Below are 15,696 nucleotides of genomic sequence, written 5' to 3' on the forward strand. Positions count from 1 at the left end.
AGAGCCCTCCCACTATACAATTGAGCGATGCCATCAGACCCCTCTCTCTCTCTCTCTCTCTCCCTCTCTCTCTCTCTCTCTCTCTCCCTCTCCCTCTCTCTCTCTCTCTCTCTCTCTCTCTCTCTCTCTCTCTCTCTCTCTCTCTCTCTCTCTACGTGTGCGATGAGTTTTCATCTTTGCAGTAGGCTTGTCTTATAGGGCCAATCTGTTTCAAGTTGATGTGATGACACACTGAAGCTACGTTCATGCAGTTTTGCGCACGTTTAAAATGTTTAGCCTAACGGCGGATCGTCAGCTGTGAATGAAAGTGTTGAAGTTTTCAATAAGGGTGACGCGCCGATGCATAAAATAAACTCCACCTTTATGTCATAAATATAACATGCTATTGATTAATGTTTCTATGGTGCATCTAATCTAGCCCTATTTTATGTTCAATCAAATTGGCTTGCCCACCTGTTTTTTTCTGTGCCCTTCCATTTGAACCTTTCTGGCTACGCCACTGCAAACCACATCAGAAATAAACCAAAATACACACCGAACTGGATGGGAACGTTGCAATTTTATTTTGTTGTTGAACAAACTCAGGTCTCAGATTAAAGTAGAGTTAGTTAAAGTAAGTAGAGTAAAGTTTGTGTGGTGTTAGTAGACCATTAACTGAATTATTGACCTTTGTTACTGTACTATAAGAAAATATATAGCCAAATACACAATTTATTTTTCTAGAAAAAGGGCAAAACGTAACTAGACAACTTTCTGCATCAACTTACAGCTGATATTGGCTAAATACTATGCAGAGGTCACAATTATTTTTGCTAAAACATGAACATAATGCGTTTAATGGCTCAAACTACCTGTCATTGGGTTGCATTATAATTATTATTTTCATCAGGACTTGAGCTCACCTCTCACTGTCAGGGTGACGAAGGTCTCCTGGTTGTACTCTGAAGTGCTGGCGTAACACAGGTACCTGCCCTGGTCCTGGAGGTTCACCCTGGACAGACGAAGGGATGCGTTGCCCCCTGAGATCTGGTCATGGAACAGGGAGGTCCTTCCCTTGTAGAGAGGGTCCTGGTATCCCAGTTGGTCCTGGTCATCGCAGTAGGAGTGGACCTGAAGCTTCTTCCCACTTATCTTGTTCCAGTGGAGGATCGTATTACTGTTTGGCTGGAAGTGGCAAGGCAGCACACAGCTCCCCCCAAACACACAGCCCACCTGGGTGTCTGGAGATCAGAGAACAGGGTGGTGTTGGAGGCATACTCTTCATTAACTTTTTAAGCAGGTCCATAAGTAGTACTCTGATGGAGATACCAGTTTATAAGTTACCACTCAATCAAAGATTATCTTAAATCACTCATAAAACATGACCTTTAGACCTCTACAATCTGAGATAGTGAACGACGACTAAATCCTCTTAACTAATCCAGACGACAGACTTATGTTCTCTGATACCTTTTAGAGATGTTTTTTTGTTCGTGCTAGTACTTCTGCTAGTACAAATATCAAACATATCAAACCAAACATAGAAGAACTCTCGATATTAGGTCGCCAGAGAGACGGTTTACATTGGTCCATTCTTACCTCCCTGAACGACGACCAGCCCCGTCAGTAACACGACCGTCTGAACCACAACACTGCCCAGTGCCGTCATTGTCTCTGGCGTCATCTCTCAGTCGTCTGAATCAGAAGTATAACAATGTTTCCCCCAGAGAACATCGTCCCCATCGTAAGATTCTAACCCAGGTCCTTCTTGTGAGGGAGCATGGCTGGACAAGACTGAGGAAGTTGTTAAACCTCCTGACCTGTATTATCGTACCATCAGACATCAAGCAGGGTTGGACTTAGTCAAAGGTTCAAACTGTTATTTCGCAATGTAGAGGTGTGTGCCTTTACTATGTATGAGGGGTGGAGGCTGAGCCCACAGAGGAGGGAGCAGGTAGCCTGGCTATTGCCAGACCAAGCTCAATCGTAGATTGCACGTTGGTCTGCGGAAGCTGCTGTCGTTTTCTTCAGCACAAGAGGCGCGATCAACGGGCCTAGTTCAACTGACTCTGTAGGCCAGTGGTTCTCAAACTATGGTACGTGATGCACTATCAAGTGGTACGCAGGGGAATTAGAAAAAAAAACAAAACGTTGGATTATAAACAATACTATCAAAATACTAGTACGAATGGAAATACATTTACCATGAGATCGTGCTCTCACTTGCTGTGTGTGTGTGTGTGTGTGTGTGTGTGTGTGTGTGTGTGTGTGTGTGTATGTGTTTCCCTGTCTCTGTTCTAGTGCCACCACTTTGTTCAGCTGACAACAGCTAACAATTAATAATATTAATTTTAAGAATAAATGTGCCTCCTGCATGAGTTGTGCGTAGCTGAATAGGGCCGCAGGCCTACGTTACTGTATGTTGTTATATTTTATAACATCTGTCATAATGGTGGTACTTGAGGAGACAAATATTACCCAAATATTATTACCCAAATATATGACCATAATTGTTATATGTTCGGATGACTCTTTATTCTACCCAGTTTGGTGAGGTTATGATTGACTTGGTCCGGAAATTCCCACCACAGCCCTTAAAAAAGTGATTGCGCATCTACATTGCTTAGTATGGTGAAGCTCTTTTGCGCCGTCACGGACTTCATGGTGCAATCAGGCGCGCCTCGTAAACTCAGAGATACATGGACTCGAATGGCCACGAAAGTAGTTTAAAACGGGAATGATTCTATTTTTTCTTGATTTTCTTTGTTGAAATACATTATTTTGTCTTGACCAATATGCATGCATGAAAATGAATGCAAATATCGTATCAAATTTTCTACAGACTTTATTGTTCAACACGTCCCTAGTTACCTCGGTGCTGATTTTCAAGTGTTTTTACTCTAGCATTGTTAAATGATTAGATGCTAAAGTAATGTCCTTTTATTACTATACGGGCAGCTGTAACTCTCTCTCCCTGCCTTCCTTCTGCAGTCACTCACTTGCGAAGGAATCAGCTGAAAACCACAATGAATAAAGCAAACAACATTAAAAAGTATCTTTGCTCAGAAGAAAAAAAAAAAACGAAACAGCAGGGAGATTGGAAATGACAAGCAATAGAGAATTAAAATGTTTATTTATTTATTTGATTTCATATGGTCACCAAACTCATTTCAACACCCATCCACAGGGAGGCAGTGAAGACACAGACAAATGGTAAGACATCATTTACAGATAGTTATCTAAAATAAATATAAGTGGCTAAATATTACATTATAATACAAATAAAGCGGACAATCATAATAAGTCATCATAGAAGCAACCTTTACTTTAACACCATCAAAATGCAGCTCAAGTTGCTTTTCCATCCGATCAACAGACAGACTATATAACACCACGTAGGACATGTATAAAATAAACAGTGAGAAATGTCTTTTTGACGAAGCAGAAATATATCTGTTGTTGTTAAGATAACTCCTCCAACTCTATCCATCCAGATACACATGTCTGCACTCCTGGAAGGGTGCTCTTTGGACGTCTCTGCTTTAGTGCTGAAGTTACGTCCTTGATTGCCATCCAATCGTCAGTCTGACAACTGTCCTCTTCCCTGAAGCTGGTCAGCCCCTCTAACAAGGCTCCCCTAAATGACTTGTGAACGTTGATTACGACCCAGTCTGACCCTGCTGAGTCTGATGGTACGGGTCATACAGTCAGAAACCCTGGGCTAAGAGTAAAAACGAGAGAGAGTTATATTAATAATAGCATCATGCCAATCAGATTTGTAAAACTATAAAGTCCCACATCATTGATAAATTACCAAGAAATAATCCACATAATCCACTGTGATCAAATTCACAGTGGATAAAATGTGTATTAAACATGTAATAAATGAAAGTGAAACTAGTTTTTTTACCTGTCTTTTCATGCATAACCAGATTAAAATAACGATAACTAGAAGCCCTAGGACTCCTAATGTGATCCCAACGATCAAAGGTGTACTAGATGATCTCTCTGGAACAGAAAGAGAAAATGTTTATTATTCTTTCTATAATAAGGATGAGAATAATAACAATGACAGCAAGACACATCCTAATTCCTTCACAATATACATGACCTAGATAACATCTTTTGAAGATGGCTTATCAGTTACTGGCCCAAAGAACATGGTTTAGTAAAGAAGACAACGGACACCCTTTCCATACTCCCCCAAGTGTCAGCCAGGTGTAAAAACACAATGTTGCTTTTTTACACCACAGATGTTTTAGCATCTCACAGATTGCTTTTGTATTTTTCACCAAGAGCCTACCTTCAACAGGGTCCTCCAGTATATTCAGTTCAATGTGGGTTACGTCCTCTTCGTCTGCGTACCTGAGAGTACAGCTGTACGTCCCTTCGCTCTGGGCTGATGAGGTCACAAACAGCAGGAGGCTGCCTGATTCAGACAGGTCTCTTACATGCTGCTGCCACTCTGGTTCCACCACCTTCTCTTGTCCTGCTTGTCTTCTGAGGATGGTCTGGTCGTGGTTGAAGGTCCAGGTGATGTCATCGAGCCCCGAGGCGTTACAAGGGAGTAACACCTCACTCTTGGGAGCACTTTGCATTGGAGCTGATAAAGAAAGGCACACAATTTGACAAACAGACAAACACACATGATATTGTTTTGAAATCTGCAGAGTAATTGGACCATGACACCATTTTTCCTAATTTGAACAATGGAAGACGCAAATCCCAGACCAATGATGTCAATGGTCAAACTTTTCTTCCAATTCTCAGCGGAAACGGAGTAGACGTTGCAGACCAAAATATTTTCACGATAGAAATATGAAGCAGTACTCTCTTGTGTTAGCTATTAGCGAGTGGGACGGTTTCCCCTTAAATCGCAACCACTTTAAATTGGATCGCAACAGTTCTAATCAACGCTTTACTACTGACTGTTGTCTATCTGATATTCAAAGACTTACGGTGCAACCTCATCGTGGCTTTCCTTGCACTGTGTTCATTTTGGATCAAGCAGCTGTAGGTTGATTCTGTGTCATCGTTCACAGTCCTTAAGGAGCCGCTGATGTCATAGAGTCCCTGGTCATCTTCGTGGACCTCGGTTGTGTTCTGGAGGTCAGTAGCTGGGCGAGGACTGACGGACCAGGTGAGCTGTGGTCTTGGGTAGATTCCTCCAGACTTACAGGTAACAGTGTTGTTCACTAGCCCAATGTCCACGGTAGCAACAGCAGCTGGATCAGGAGCTGCAACGACATGGCACCAAATTAAACAAGAAACTAATAGTAACCATGCCTCATTTGGTTTCCTACATTTGCATTGCTACTGATATCAATGGCGTAGTTAGGTATTATTGCTAACCAAACCAGGAACGTTACATCAGAAAATATACCTAAATACACACACAACTGACATGGGAACATTGCAATTTTATTTTGTGGTTGAACAAAACACAGGTCTCAGATTGTAAGGGAATATTTGAAAAGTAAAGCTTGTGAGGTGTAAGTGGACCCTTAACTGAGTTATTTATCTTTGCAACTGTACATTATGAAAATATATAGCCAACTACACATTTGCTTTAGATGCATAGAAAAATTACATAACTGCGCAACTACACAACTTTCTGCATCGACTTGTTTTGACATTGGTTAAATCCTATGCAATGGTCACATTTTATGTTTGCGAAAACCTGAACATAATTCATTTATGGGCTCAAACTACCCGTCAGTGGGTTGCATTATAAAAATAATTGTTTAAAATAGGATATGACATCAGGACTTGAGCTCACCTCTCACCGCCAGGATGACGAAGGTCTCCTGGTTGTTCCGTGAAGTGCTGGCGTAACACAGGTACCTGCCCTGGTCCTGGAGATTCACCCTGGCCAGACGAAGGGATGCGTTGCCCCCTGGGATCTGGTCATGGAACAGGGAGGTCCTTCCCTTGTAGAGAGGGTCCTGGTATCCCAGTCGGTCCTGGTCATCGTAGTAGGAGTGGACCTCAAGCTTTTTCCTATCAGTTTTGAAAATCTTGTTCCAGTGGAGGATCGTATCACTGTTTGGCTGGAAGTGGCAAGGCAGCACACAGCTCCTCCCAAACACACAGCCCACCTGGGTGTCTGGAGATCAGAGGATACAACCGTGGTTGGATGTTAGAACAGCACACAGTTCTTATTCACTTTTTGGAAAAGGCATATGTAACTGTGAGGGAAAGGTGTAACCTTTAAGTTTCAAGTAATAGAGCTAAGCATTTCTGGTGATTGTGTAAAATGTTGGAAAGATACCCACGGGCGTGAAATACAGGATCGGGCGTGTCCTAGCAGAGCCACTGCCTTAGCATATTGTCATAGTGATAGCACTGCATAAGTCACTACATGTAAACAATGGGATAAACAGTATACACCAAACTTCCACTTGCACCAAACCACTTTCACTTTCACTTCTATCTCAGAACAGTACACCTCACTAAACAAACACTTGCTTGACTCACAAACAATGCTTGACTGCTAGTGAATGTAATCAGGCAGGTTTATCCTCTGGTGGAATTTTCAAATGGTTTCTGTATGACTAGAGTTCAAAAATATGAACTGCAGTAGTAATATCATATAATGTACTGCAAAACTATTATATTGTACCCTATGTTTCCGTGATCTGTTGTTGCTAAAAGAGGTAGTGAACCCAAAATCGTCATCAATTATTTTTGTTGTTCCAAAGCTGCAATATGTCGTATATGATCTTCCACACAGTTATCTATTCCATTTGATCACTATTAGAGGAAATGTTCTGTTTTGTAAGCCTCTGCCAACCAATTTGCCAACCAAAGGAGGGGCGTGTCATCCCCATGGTTACGACCCAAGGAACTTTGTAAGAATTTATAGTCTACCCTCATTGTGTATGAGCGTTATAATGAGCGATGTTGGTCATGAAACGCAGCACACAACGCGGTGTTATAGCCTGCTAAGAGTCTGAGGAGTTTAACCCTCTCTCGGTCGCGGATATCAACCGCTGCTCGGACAGAGCTCCACACGCCCACACACCTCGCCACCAGTGTCCCTTCGTCGGGACGTTGAAGAGTATACCTAAGACACTTTGACGTCACAAAAATATCTCTACCTGCGTTGGGAGCCGAGTGGAACGCGCACTAAGTGGTTGGCAGAGACCGGCATAAACACAGGATTGATTTTAGGAAAAGATGAAAGGGTTTAGGTTCTACCCCTAGATTTTAAAATTATCAGAATAAATGAAACGTTCTCCATATTAGTTCAAACATTTAGTCTTACCTCCCTGAACGAGGACCTCCACCATAAGGAACACGGCCGTGTGGACCAGAACTCTGTTGAGTTCTCTCATCTTGTTGATCCTTTCTGACTCTTAAGCCTTTCAGTCGGCTGCAGAGCACCTCAACCAGAGAGTGGAATGATCATTTGACCTGAGCCACATTCCCTTCATGGGGAGGAGGAGGAGGAGGAGGAGGAGGCAAGGAGCGAGAAACATGTTGCGGTGCCCGTCCTGCCTCACCTGTGCAGGTGGACTGCAGTGACGTCATGCCTGGTTGTTTAGAGGTTGTCTCTCAAATTGGAGGATTTATCTCGTCATGCCACATTCCCATCAGGTGTATTCAAATGGGTGAACGTAATAATGGTTTTACATAAAGGCATGTCAAACAATCTTCAATGTATTAAATGTCTCTTAAACTAATCAACCCTGTTTTACGGAAGGCTATACTGTAAAATAAAAGAGCAGCAATAAGTGTGTGTTGACACACTTTCAACAACAAGGTGACACCAGCTATTTGTCAAGCTTACTTCCCTGAATGAGGACCTCCACCATAAGAAACACGGCTGTGTGGACCAGAACTCTGTTGAGGGCTGTCATGTTATTCCTTCTTCATGCCTCTTGTCATGAACTAGCTTGTAGACCACACAGGAAGTTTAACTGAAGTATATTTATTTAGAACCAATAACCTCTATAAAGAGATAAAGATAAACAATGTAAAAGTATGTATCAGTATTATCAGTAGTGACTGCAGTGTATGGTTGCGTGTGAGTAATGTAGTGTAGTATATCAGATCCATCTAAAGAAGCCAAAAGCCCTGCCGTCTGGGTAGGATCAGAGAGAGTGAGATGGCCTGGCAGCCATCTTAAATAAGTGTGGAGGAGCCTGAATGGAATTGAGATAAGGTGGGTTGCAGCTCCTGCGGCAACACCTGAGGCACGCCTCTAGTTACGTTTTGTCAGAAAAATGACAAAACGTAACTAGACAACTTTCTGCATCAACTTACAGCTGATATAAGCTAAATACTATGCAGAGATCACAATTATTTTTGCTAAAACATGAACATAATGCGTTTAATGGCTCGAACTACCTGTCATTGGGTTGCATTATAATTATTATTTTCATCAGGACTTGAGCTCACCTCTCACTGTCACGGTGACGAAGGCCTCCTGGCTGTTCTGTTAAGTGCTGGCGTAACACAGGTACCTGCCCTGGTCCTGGAGGTTCACCCTGGACAGACGAAGGGATGCGTTGCCCCCTGAGATCTGGTCATGGAACAGGGAGGTCCTTCCCTTGTAGAGAGGGTCCTGGTATCCCAGTTGGTCCTGGTCATCGTAGTAGGAGAGGACCTGAACGTTCTTCCCATTCATCTTGACCCAGTGGAGGACCGTATCCCTGTTTGGCTGGAAGCGGCAAGGCAGCACACAGCTCCCCCCAAACACACAGCCCACCTGGGTGTCTGGAGATCAGAGAACAGGGTGGTGTTGGAAGCATACTCCTCATTACATTTATTTGCATGTCCATAAGTAATACTGTGATGGAGATATCTGTTTATAAGTTATTACTTCTTTCATAAATTATCTTAAATTGCTCGTAAAATATGAACGTTAGACCTCTGCAATCTTTGACAGAGTTTATTTTCTGTTCAGCAACACATTTTTCAACATAATGACTATTTTTCCACGTCTGTTTTTCTCTCTCCCCTACTCTCAAATAACCTGACCCACCCGAGAACCTGGGTTAATCTTTGGAGACAGCTTTGGTTTCTGTATGAGAAAAGTTTAAATGAGGTCAAAAATGATACAAGCAGAATCTAGTGATTCTAGTACGAAGTGAATTTTTCAGATTTAATCAATGAACAATACATTTTTTAATGTTGCATTTAATTTTATTATTTTCAACATTATAAGTTAAACCCTTCGGTCTATATTTTTACAAAAAAAGTTTGTTAGTTTGAGTTCTGCTGCTAGACCAAATATCAAGCATAACAATCCAAACATAGAAGAACTCTTGATATCAGGTTTGCCAGAGAGACGGTTTATATTCGGTCCAGCTTACCTCCCTGAACAACGACCAGCCCCGTCAGTAACACGACCGTCTGAACCACAACACTGCTCAGTGCGGTCATTGTCTGTATCTTCCTCTCTCAGATTTAACTGTTGTTGGTCTGCTGACAGGACCAGGACACGACAACCTTTGACCTGGACTGAGTAAACCTCCTGGCTGCCACTCATTTGATTGGCTTTCGTTGCTTACAACACGAGTTACGTTTGTTATTACATTTTTCTTTTAAAATCAATTAAGAAGAAGAAGATAAGAATTTTATTTCATCCCATACATGGGAAATAAAATTGTTACAACAGCCCATGGAATCTAAAATATGCAAAAATAAAATAAAGTGTATAATGTATCCAACAATACATACATACATAAGATTATACAAAATAAAATAAATACAATAAATATAAATAAATTACACAGTGATTACAATTTCATGCCATAAGGGCATAAAGTGCACACGCCCATGAGCTACACAATAAATTAGGCCAAGAGGTGCCTCACTACAGAATAAATACTTTGTCACAAATGTACAGTGGAAAGTGCATCTTATTAAATTCAAGTATTGCATTATTATTTAGGTGAAGTGATTTTTGGTAGCACAATATTTCATAACCGGTGTGTTATAGAGTCTTATGACAGATGGAATAAAATACCTTTGGAAACGTTCCTTTTTACATGCTGGGTGTAGTAGTCTTACTAAAGGAACTGTTGTGTGCTGCCACTGTCTCATGGAGAGGAAGAGAGGAATTGGACAGAATGGATTCCAATTTGTCCAACATCCTCCTCTCCCCTACCACCTCAACACGCTCCAGTGCACAGCTCAGGACAAAGCCAGCCCTTCCCACCAGCTTGTTTAGTCTTTTCCTGTCCCTCTCAGTGAACCCACAACCCCAAAAGACTACTGTATGCAAAATTACATGCTTGCACACCCCAAAATACCTCAATCTTCTCAGCAAGTGCAGACGACTTTGGCCCTTCTTGTACAAGGCATCTGTGTTATATGACCAGTCCATTTTATTGTTGAGGTGAACACCCAGGTATTTGTAGACTGATACCATCTCAATGTCGCCTCCCTGGATGTTCACTGGTGCAATTGGTGGTGCCTTATGGCTGAAGTCAATCACCGTCTCCTTTGTCTTACTGGTGTTCATCTGAAGATGTTTTTTTCCACACCATTCAACAAAGCTGGTGATGACCCCCCTGAACTCCAGCTCATTCCCCTTTGTAACACAGCCAAAAATGTGCTGAAAGACCCCATAGAGTTCATCAGCACAGTCCCTAAGCAGTCTGGGGCTAATCCCGTCAGGACCCGTAGCCTTCCTCACCTTCATCCTCCTAAACACATCTCTCACCTGTTCTGCAGTTCTGGGTAGGCTGGGGAGAGAGGTGAGACCCCCGCAGGCTGGGGAGACACGCCCTGAGTGAGTGGCGGAGGGGTTATGTGAAGTGAAGAGCGCTACTGGAGGTGGAGATGGACAAGGTGGGGGGGGGGGAAAGCGGGGGGTAACCCCGGAGTGGAGCAGGCTGGTGGCGTAGACTGGTGGTGCCGATTGGACTGGGCTCTGGTGGGCGGGGTCTTGAGTGGTAGCAGGGGCCTCCGAATCAAATCGGTTAATAAATAGATTTAACTAATTTGCCCACTCCCTGTCCGCATCTTCAGGTCCACTACCTCCTACTTTGCTGTGGCCTGAGATAGTTTTCAGACCCCTCCAGACCTCCCTGGGTGAATTTGGGGAGAGTGGAAGACAAGGGGGGGTGGTTAAAATCCCCAGAAATGAGAAAGAGCGCTTGGGAGTTGGATATCTGCAACTGTGATACAACAGTGAGTAGAAGGTCGCCAGCAGAGGCAGCATCAGCAGACGGGGGGGATGTACACGGTAATGGCAATGACATGTGAAAATGTCCGGGGTGCAACGTTGCTCCTTAATACTGATGTGATGTGGGTTACACCATCCGTTATTTACATACATCGCCAGTCTCCCCCCCCCTTTCTTCCTACCACTCTCCTTTGCCCCCTGTCCGCTCTCACGAGTTTAAAACCATCCAGTATCACATGCGAATCCAGGGTGAGATTATTCAGCCATGTTTCTGTGAGGAAAGCAAGGCTACTCTCCCGGTATCTGCGCTGCAGTCTGGTTGCCCTCTGGGTTTGTTATATTGAATTCAAAACATATAATATCAGAGATCTGAGGTTTGTTTGAGTGTAAAGAGACATTTTAATTATAAAAAAACTTTTACTATATTATTTATTATTAAATATTATAGTCAAATCCGTAAGTCTTGTTAATAATAATGGGTTAAGTCTAATATTAGAATTCTCTGCAATTTATGGGCTTAATATATGTAAATGTCTCATTCAGATTTGATGGATTGATCAGGTGGAAAATATAACTTAAACACAAATGACATCAGAGGAATATAACACGCAAACAGCAGGGAGGTGAGACATGAAGGGCAAAAGAGGAATTTATTTGAATGTATTCATTTATTTGATTTTGGCTTCACAATTAAAATAATAGTTTAAATTGCACAGCACCAGATGCAGTGTTTGAGTGATTGAATCAAACAAAAGAAAAATGGAAAACCATAATTTACATGTAGCTGACTATATACATATATATACAATACATAGTTTTTCAAAAAGTATTTCAAAATGGTTGATTACAATGTCATAATACAAATAAAATTAACAGTATTAATAAATAACAATAGGTGTATTCCTTTGGAGATGCTTTTGTTTTAAATCTGTGTAGAAGTCCAATGCCACAGACGGTACATTAAAATAATGGTCGCATGTTACAATTCATCCATTCATAGCCTTAAAGATTAATTTAAGTTTCACGACTTGTTACAAATCTCAATGTAAAAGAAAATAGTGGGATCATAAGGATGACAAAAATCTGCATTTTTCTCTCTTGGTAATAATCTGTTGATGCATGTGATAAACACGTTTTGTTCATTCAAAATATGTTATTAATTCAAAGCAGTTGTTATTCATTGCAAAACATTTATTAATTCTGTGATTTATACAGGTATTGATCACGCAATGTGCGCGCAATTACGCATGGTGGTGTGCGGGACATTTGAGACAAGTGTTTCAATCGTCCCGACAGCGACTACTGACACTTTTTTACCTCTAAACTTCAAAACTCTGTCATTGCACACATTAGCACAGGTTTAAGTACTAATTCATCTGTTGTATAGTCATATTATTATGGCATGAAACAAAAAACACAACTATTCATTACAAAAAAACTACCGCAGGAAGGAATTTACTTAGCGCTCTCGAAAACAGGTTCGCGGGATAACATTTGAACGGTGTGACGTCCTTACACGAAATTTCCCGGAGTTGGTCAGTCTTGCGTGCTGAACGTAGTGACGAAATTTGACGTGAACGCCTTGCGTGGTTTTCGAGGAAATCGCTGTGTTTCAATCGTCCCGTGTTTCAATCGACCCGGCTCTCCCCTACGATGAACACCACTCACCTGCTGCAGGCTGTGTTTCAATAGAGGTATCTGGAGTGCTGGATGTTGCTAGACATGCAGGCTGTGTTTCATTGGAGGTAGCTGGAGTGCTGGATGTTGGTAGAGTTGCAGGCTGTGTTTCACTGGAGGTAGCAGGAGTGATGGATGTTGGTAGATCTGCAGGCTGTTTTTCACTGGAGGGAGCTGTACTGCTGAATGTTACTAGACCTACAGGTTGTTTTTCACTAGAGGGATCTGGCGGCCTAGATGTGGTGCTGGATGTTGCTTGATCTGCAGGCTGTATACAAACATACAGGTCAACAATATTGTTAAACATCTGCATTAAGTCCTTCGGCATATAAAGTAGCACTGTACAAATACACTGTATATAATTTGCCAATGCATTCATTTAATACAAGATGTAACTGTAACATTCAACAATATATATGATATATATATATGTATGTATGTATATATATATATATATATATATATATAAAATAAGATATAATAAGATAATATATACACAATGACGACATAGCAGTGTATTAGCAAATACAAAGAGACCACCAATAATCGGATGAACGTACAAGCTCCGGAGTGAGGAGAGGTGAAGATGGGAGAGCAGATGTCCCTTCTCCATCAGCTAGGGACATAGGCAGATGATCCAAGAGAGTTATAGAGAAGATACAGTTAAACTATTACAAGCAAAAACATGTAGCTGCTTGGTCGATATAACGGTTTCCTTTTGGACTAAATTGAAGCAGCTCTCATCCTTGCTAAGAAAAAGCTTTTTCGGGGAAAAATGTATTTCGATTGTTTACGTTCTGCTAATAATTTGGGCCGGCAGTTCAATAGGCCTGCCCTACTTTAACCCTTCTAAATGACTAAATAGATGAACATGTGACGAGTCAAACCCTGCTATGTCTGAGGGTACGGTGATAAAGTCAGGAGGTTTAACCCTTAACACAGACAACTTCCTCAGCCTTGTCCAGCCGTGCTCCCTCAGAAGAAGGACCTGGGTTCAATCTGACCAGATGGTCTCTGGGGAAGCATTGTTACACTTGAGATGCAGATGGGTGTTATATGATGGTCGAAGGCCCGGATTGATGGCTTTCGTTGCTTACTTTTAGTTTCTTTCTTTGGTTTGCATGTTATTCTCCTAAGAATAAAAAGAGTTATATTAGTAATGGCTTCATCTCAATCATATTTGTAAAACCACACAGTCCCACATCACGAATAAGTAACCAAGAAATAACCTCAGTAACTTTAAAAAAAAAAAAGCACAGCTAATAAAATGTGCACATTAATATTTACCATATGATGAAGACGATGATAGCTATAAGGATAACTGTAAGGAAGACTCCAATTATGATCCATAGTGTTCTATTGGATCCCTCTGAAACAGAGAAAGAAAAGTTGATTATTTTAATAATATTTACTTTAACAATAATAATAATAATACAATTTAATATTATTATTTTCATTTTTAATAGTTGTATAATAATTACAAATATTAACAGGAGGTGCAATATACATTCAAGTAGCTCATTACCTAGTCAATCATGTTTTCAACACAATGTCTAAAGCGACTTATCATTTATCGCCCTAATAAAAAATGTAAAAAACATTTTTCTCTTTTACATTTGATGATTGACATCATCAAAATATTGTAAGCCCAAGAACGCTTTCACACCACGGATGGTTTAGCATAACACAGATTGATTTTATATTTTCACCAGCAGCCTACCTTCAACAGGGTCCTCCAGTATCTTCAGTTCAATGTGGGTTACGTCTTCTTCGTCTGCGTACCTGAAAGTACACCTGTACGTCCCTTCACTCTGGGCTGATGAGGTCACATACAGCAGGAGGCTGCCTGATTCAGACAGGTCTCTTACATGCTGCTGCCACTGTGTTTCCACCACCTTCTCTTGTCCTGCTTGTCTTCTGAGGATGGTCTGGTTATGGTTGAAGGTCCAGGTGATGTCATCGAGCCCCGAGGCGTTACAAGGGAGTAACACCTCACTCCCAGGAGCACTTTGCATTGGAGCTGATGAAGACAGACACACAAGTGGACAGACATACAGACATATGATATTGTTATGAAATCTGCAGAGAAATTGGACCATGACACAATTTTCCCTAATTTGACCAATGGAGAATGCAAATCCCTGACCAATAATGTCAATGGTCTGACTAATCTGCCATGGAGTAGATGTTGCAGACCGCAATATTTTCACAACACACATTTGTCAGCCACTGACATCACAGGCACCTTTAGGTTGCCACCATTGAAAGTCAACACTTTATTACTGACCGTTGCCCTTCTGATATTCAAAGACTTACGGTGTAACCTGATCGTGGCTTTCCTTGCACTGTATTCATTTTGGACTGAGCAGCTGTAGGTCGACTCTGTGTCATTGTAAACAGTCCTCAAGGAGCCGCTGATACTGTCATAGAGTCCCTGGTCATCTTCATGGACCTCGGTTGTGTTCTGGAGGACAGTAGCCGGGCGAGGACTGACGGACCAGGTGAGCTGTGGTCTTGGGTAGATTCCTCCAGACTTACAGGTAACAGTGTTGTTCAGTAGCACAATGTCCACTGTAGCAACAGGAGCTGCATGGACATGAAACAACATTGAAACAAGAAAGTAATAATGACCATTGCTACTGATATCAATGGCGTAGGTCAATATTATTGCCTACAAAACCACCAGAGGTGTAGCCATGGGCGGGCCAGGACGGGCCTAAGCCCGCCTACTTGTCAGTCTTGCCCGTCCATTCAGAGGGCTTTCCTTCGTGATTGTGTTCAACATCTAAAAAAGGCGCGCACATCAGCTCTCCGCTGAGAGCTCAAGAATCAGTCAACCGCAAACAGCCGGTAACCCCATCCCCCCCCCTTCCCCCCCTGGACTTTGCTGTGAGAGCCCT

General features: G+C 41.9%; 1 protein-coding gene across 1 annotated transcript in view; it reads right to left on the bottom strand.

Moving 5' to 3' along the window:
- Positions 1 to 1,648, bottom strand: part of LOC307088703 (CD276 antigen-like) — a gene marked incomplete at its 5' end in the record, with an annotated part of 47,109 nt that extends 45,461 nt beyond the window's left edge. Inside the window, 2 exons of the mRNA XM_079754655.1 lie at positions 903 to 1,164; positions 1,616 to 1,648. Coding sequence (XP_079610781.1) covers positions 903 to 1,164; positions 1,616 to 1,648 — 295 coding nt within the window. The remainder of the gene's footprint in view (positions 1 to 902; positions 1,165 to 1,615) is intronic.
- Positions 1,649 to 15,696: the final 14,048 nt, after the last annotated feature.

This window comes from Pollachius pollachius (assembly GCF_949987615.1).
Source record: "Pollachius pollachius genome assembly, chromosome: 17".
In the NCBI taxonomy this organism is placed as follows: Eukaryota; Metazoa; Chordata; class Actinopteri; order Gadiformes; family Gadidae; genus Pollachius; species Pollachius pollachius.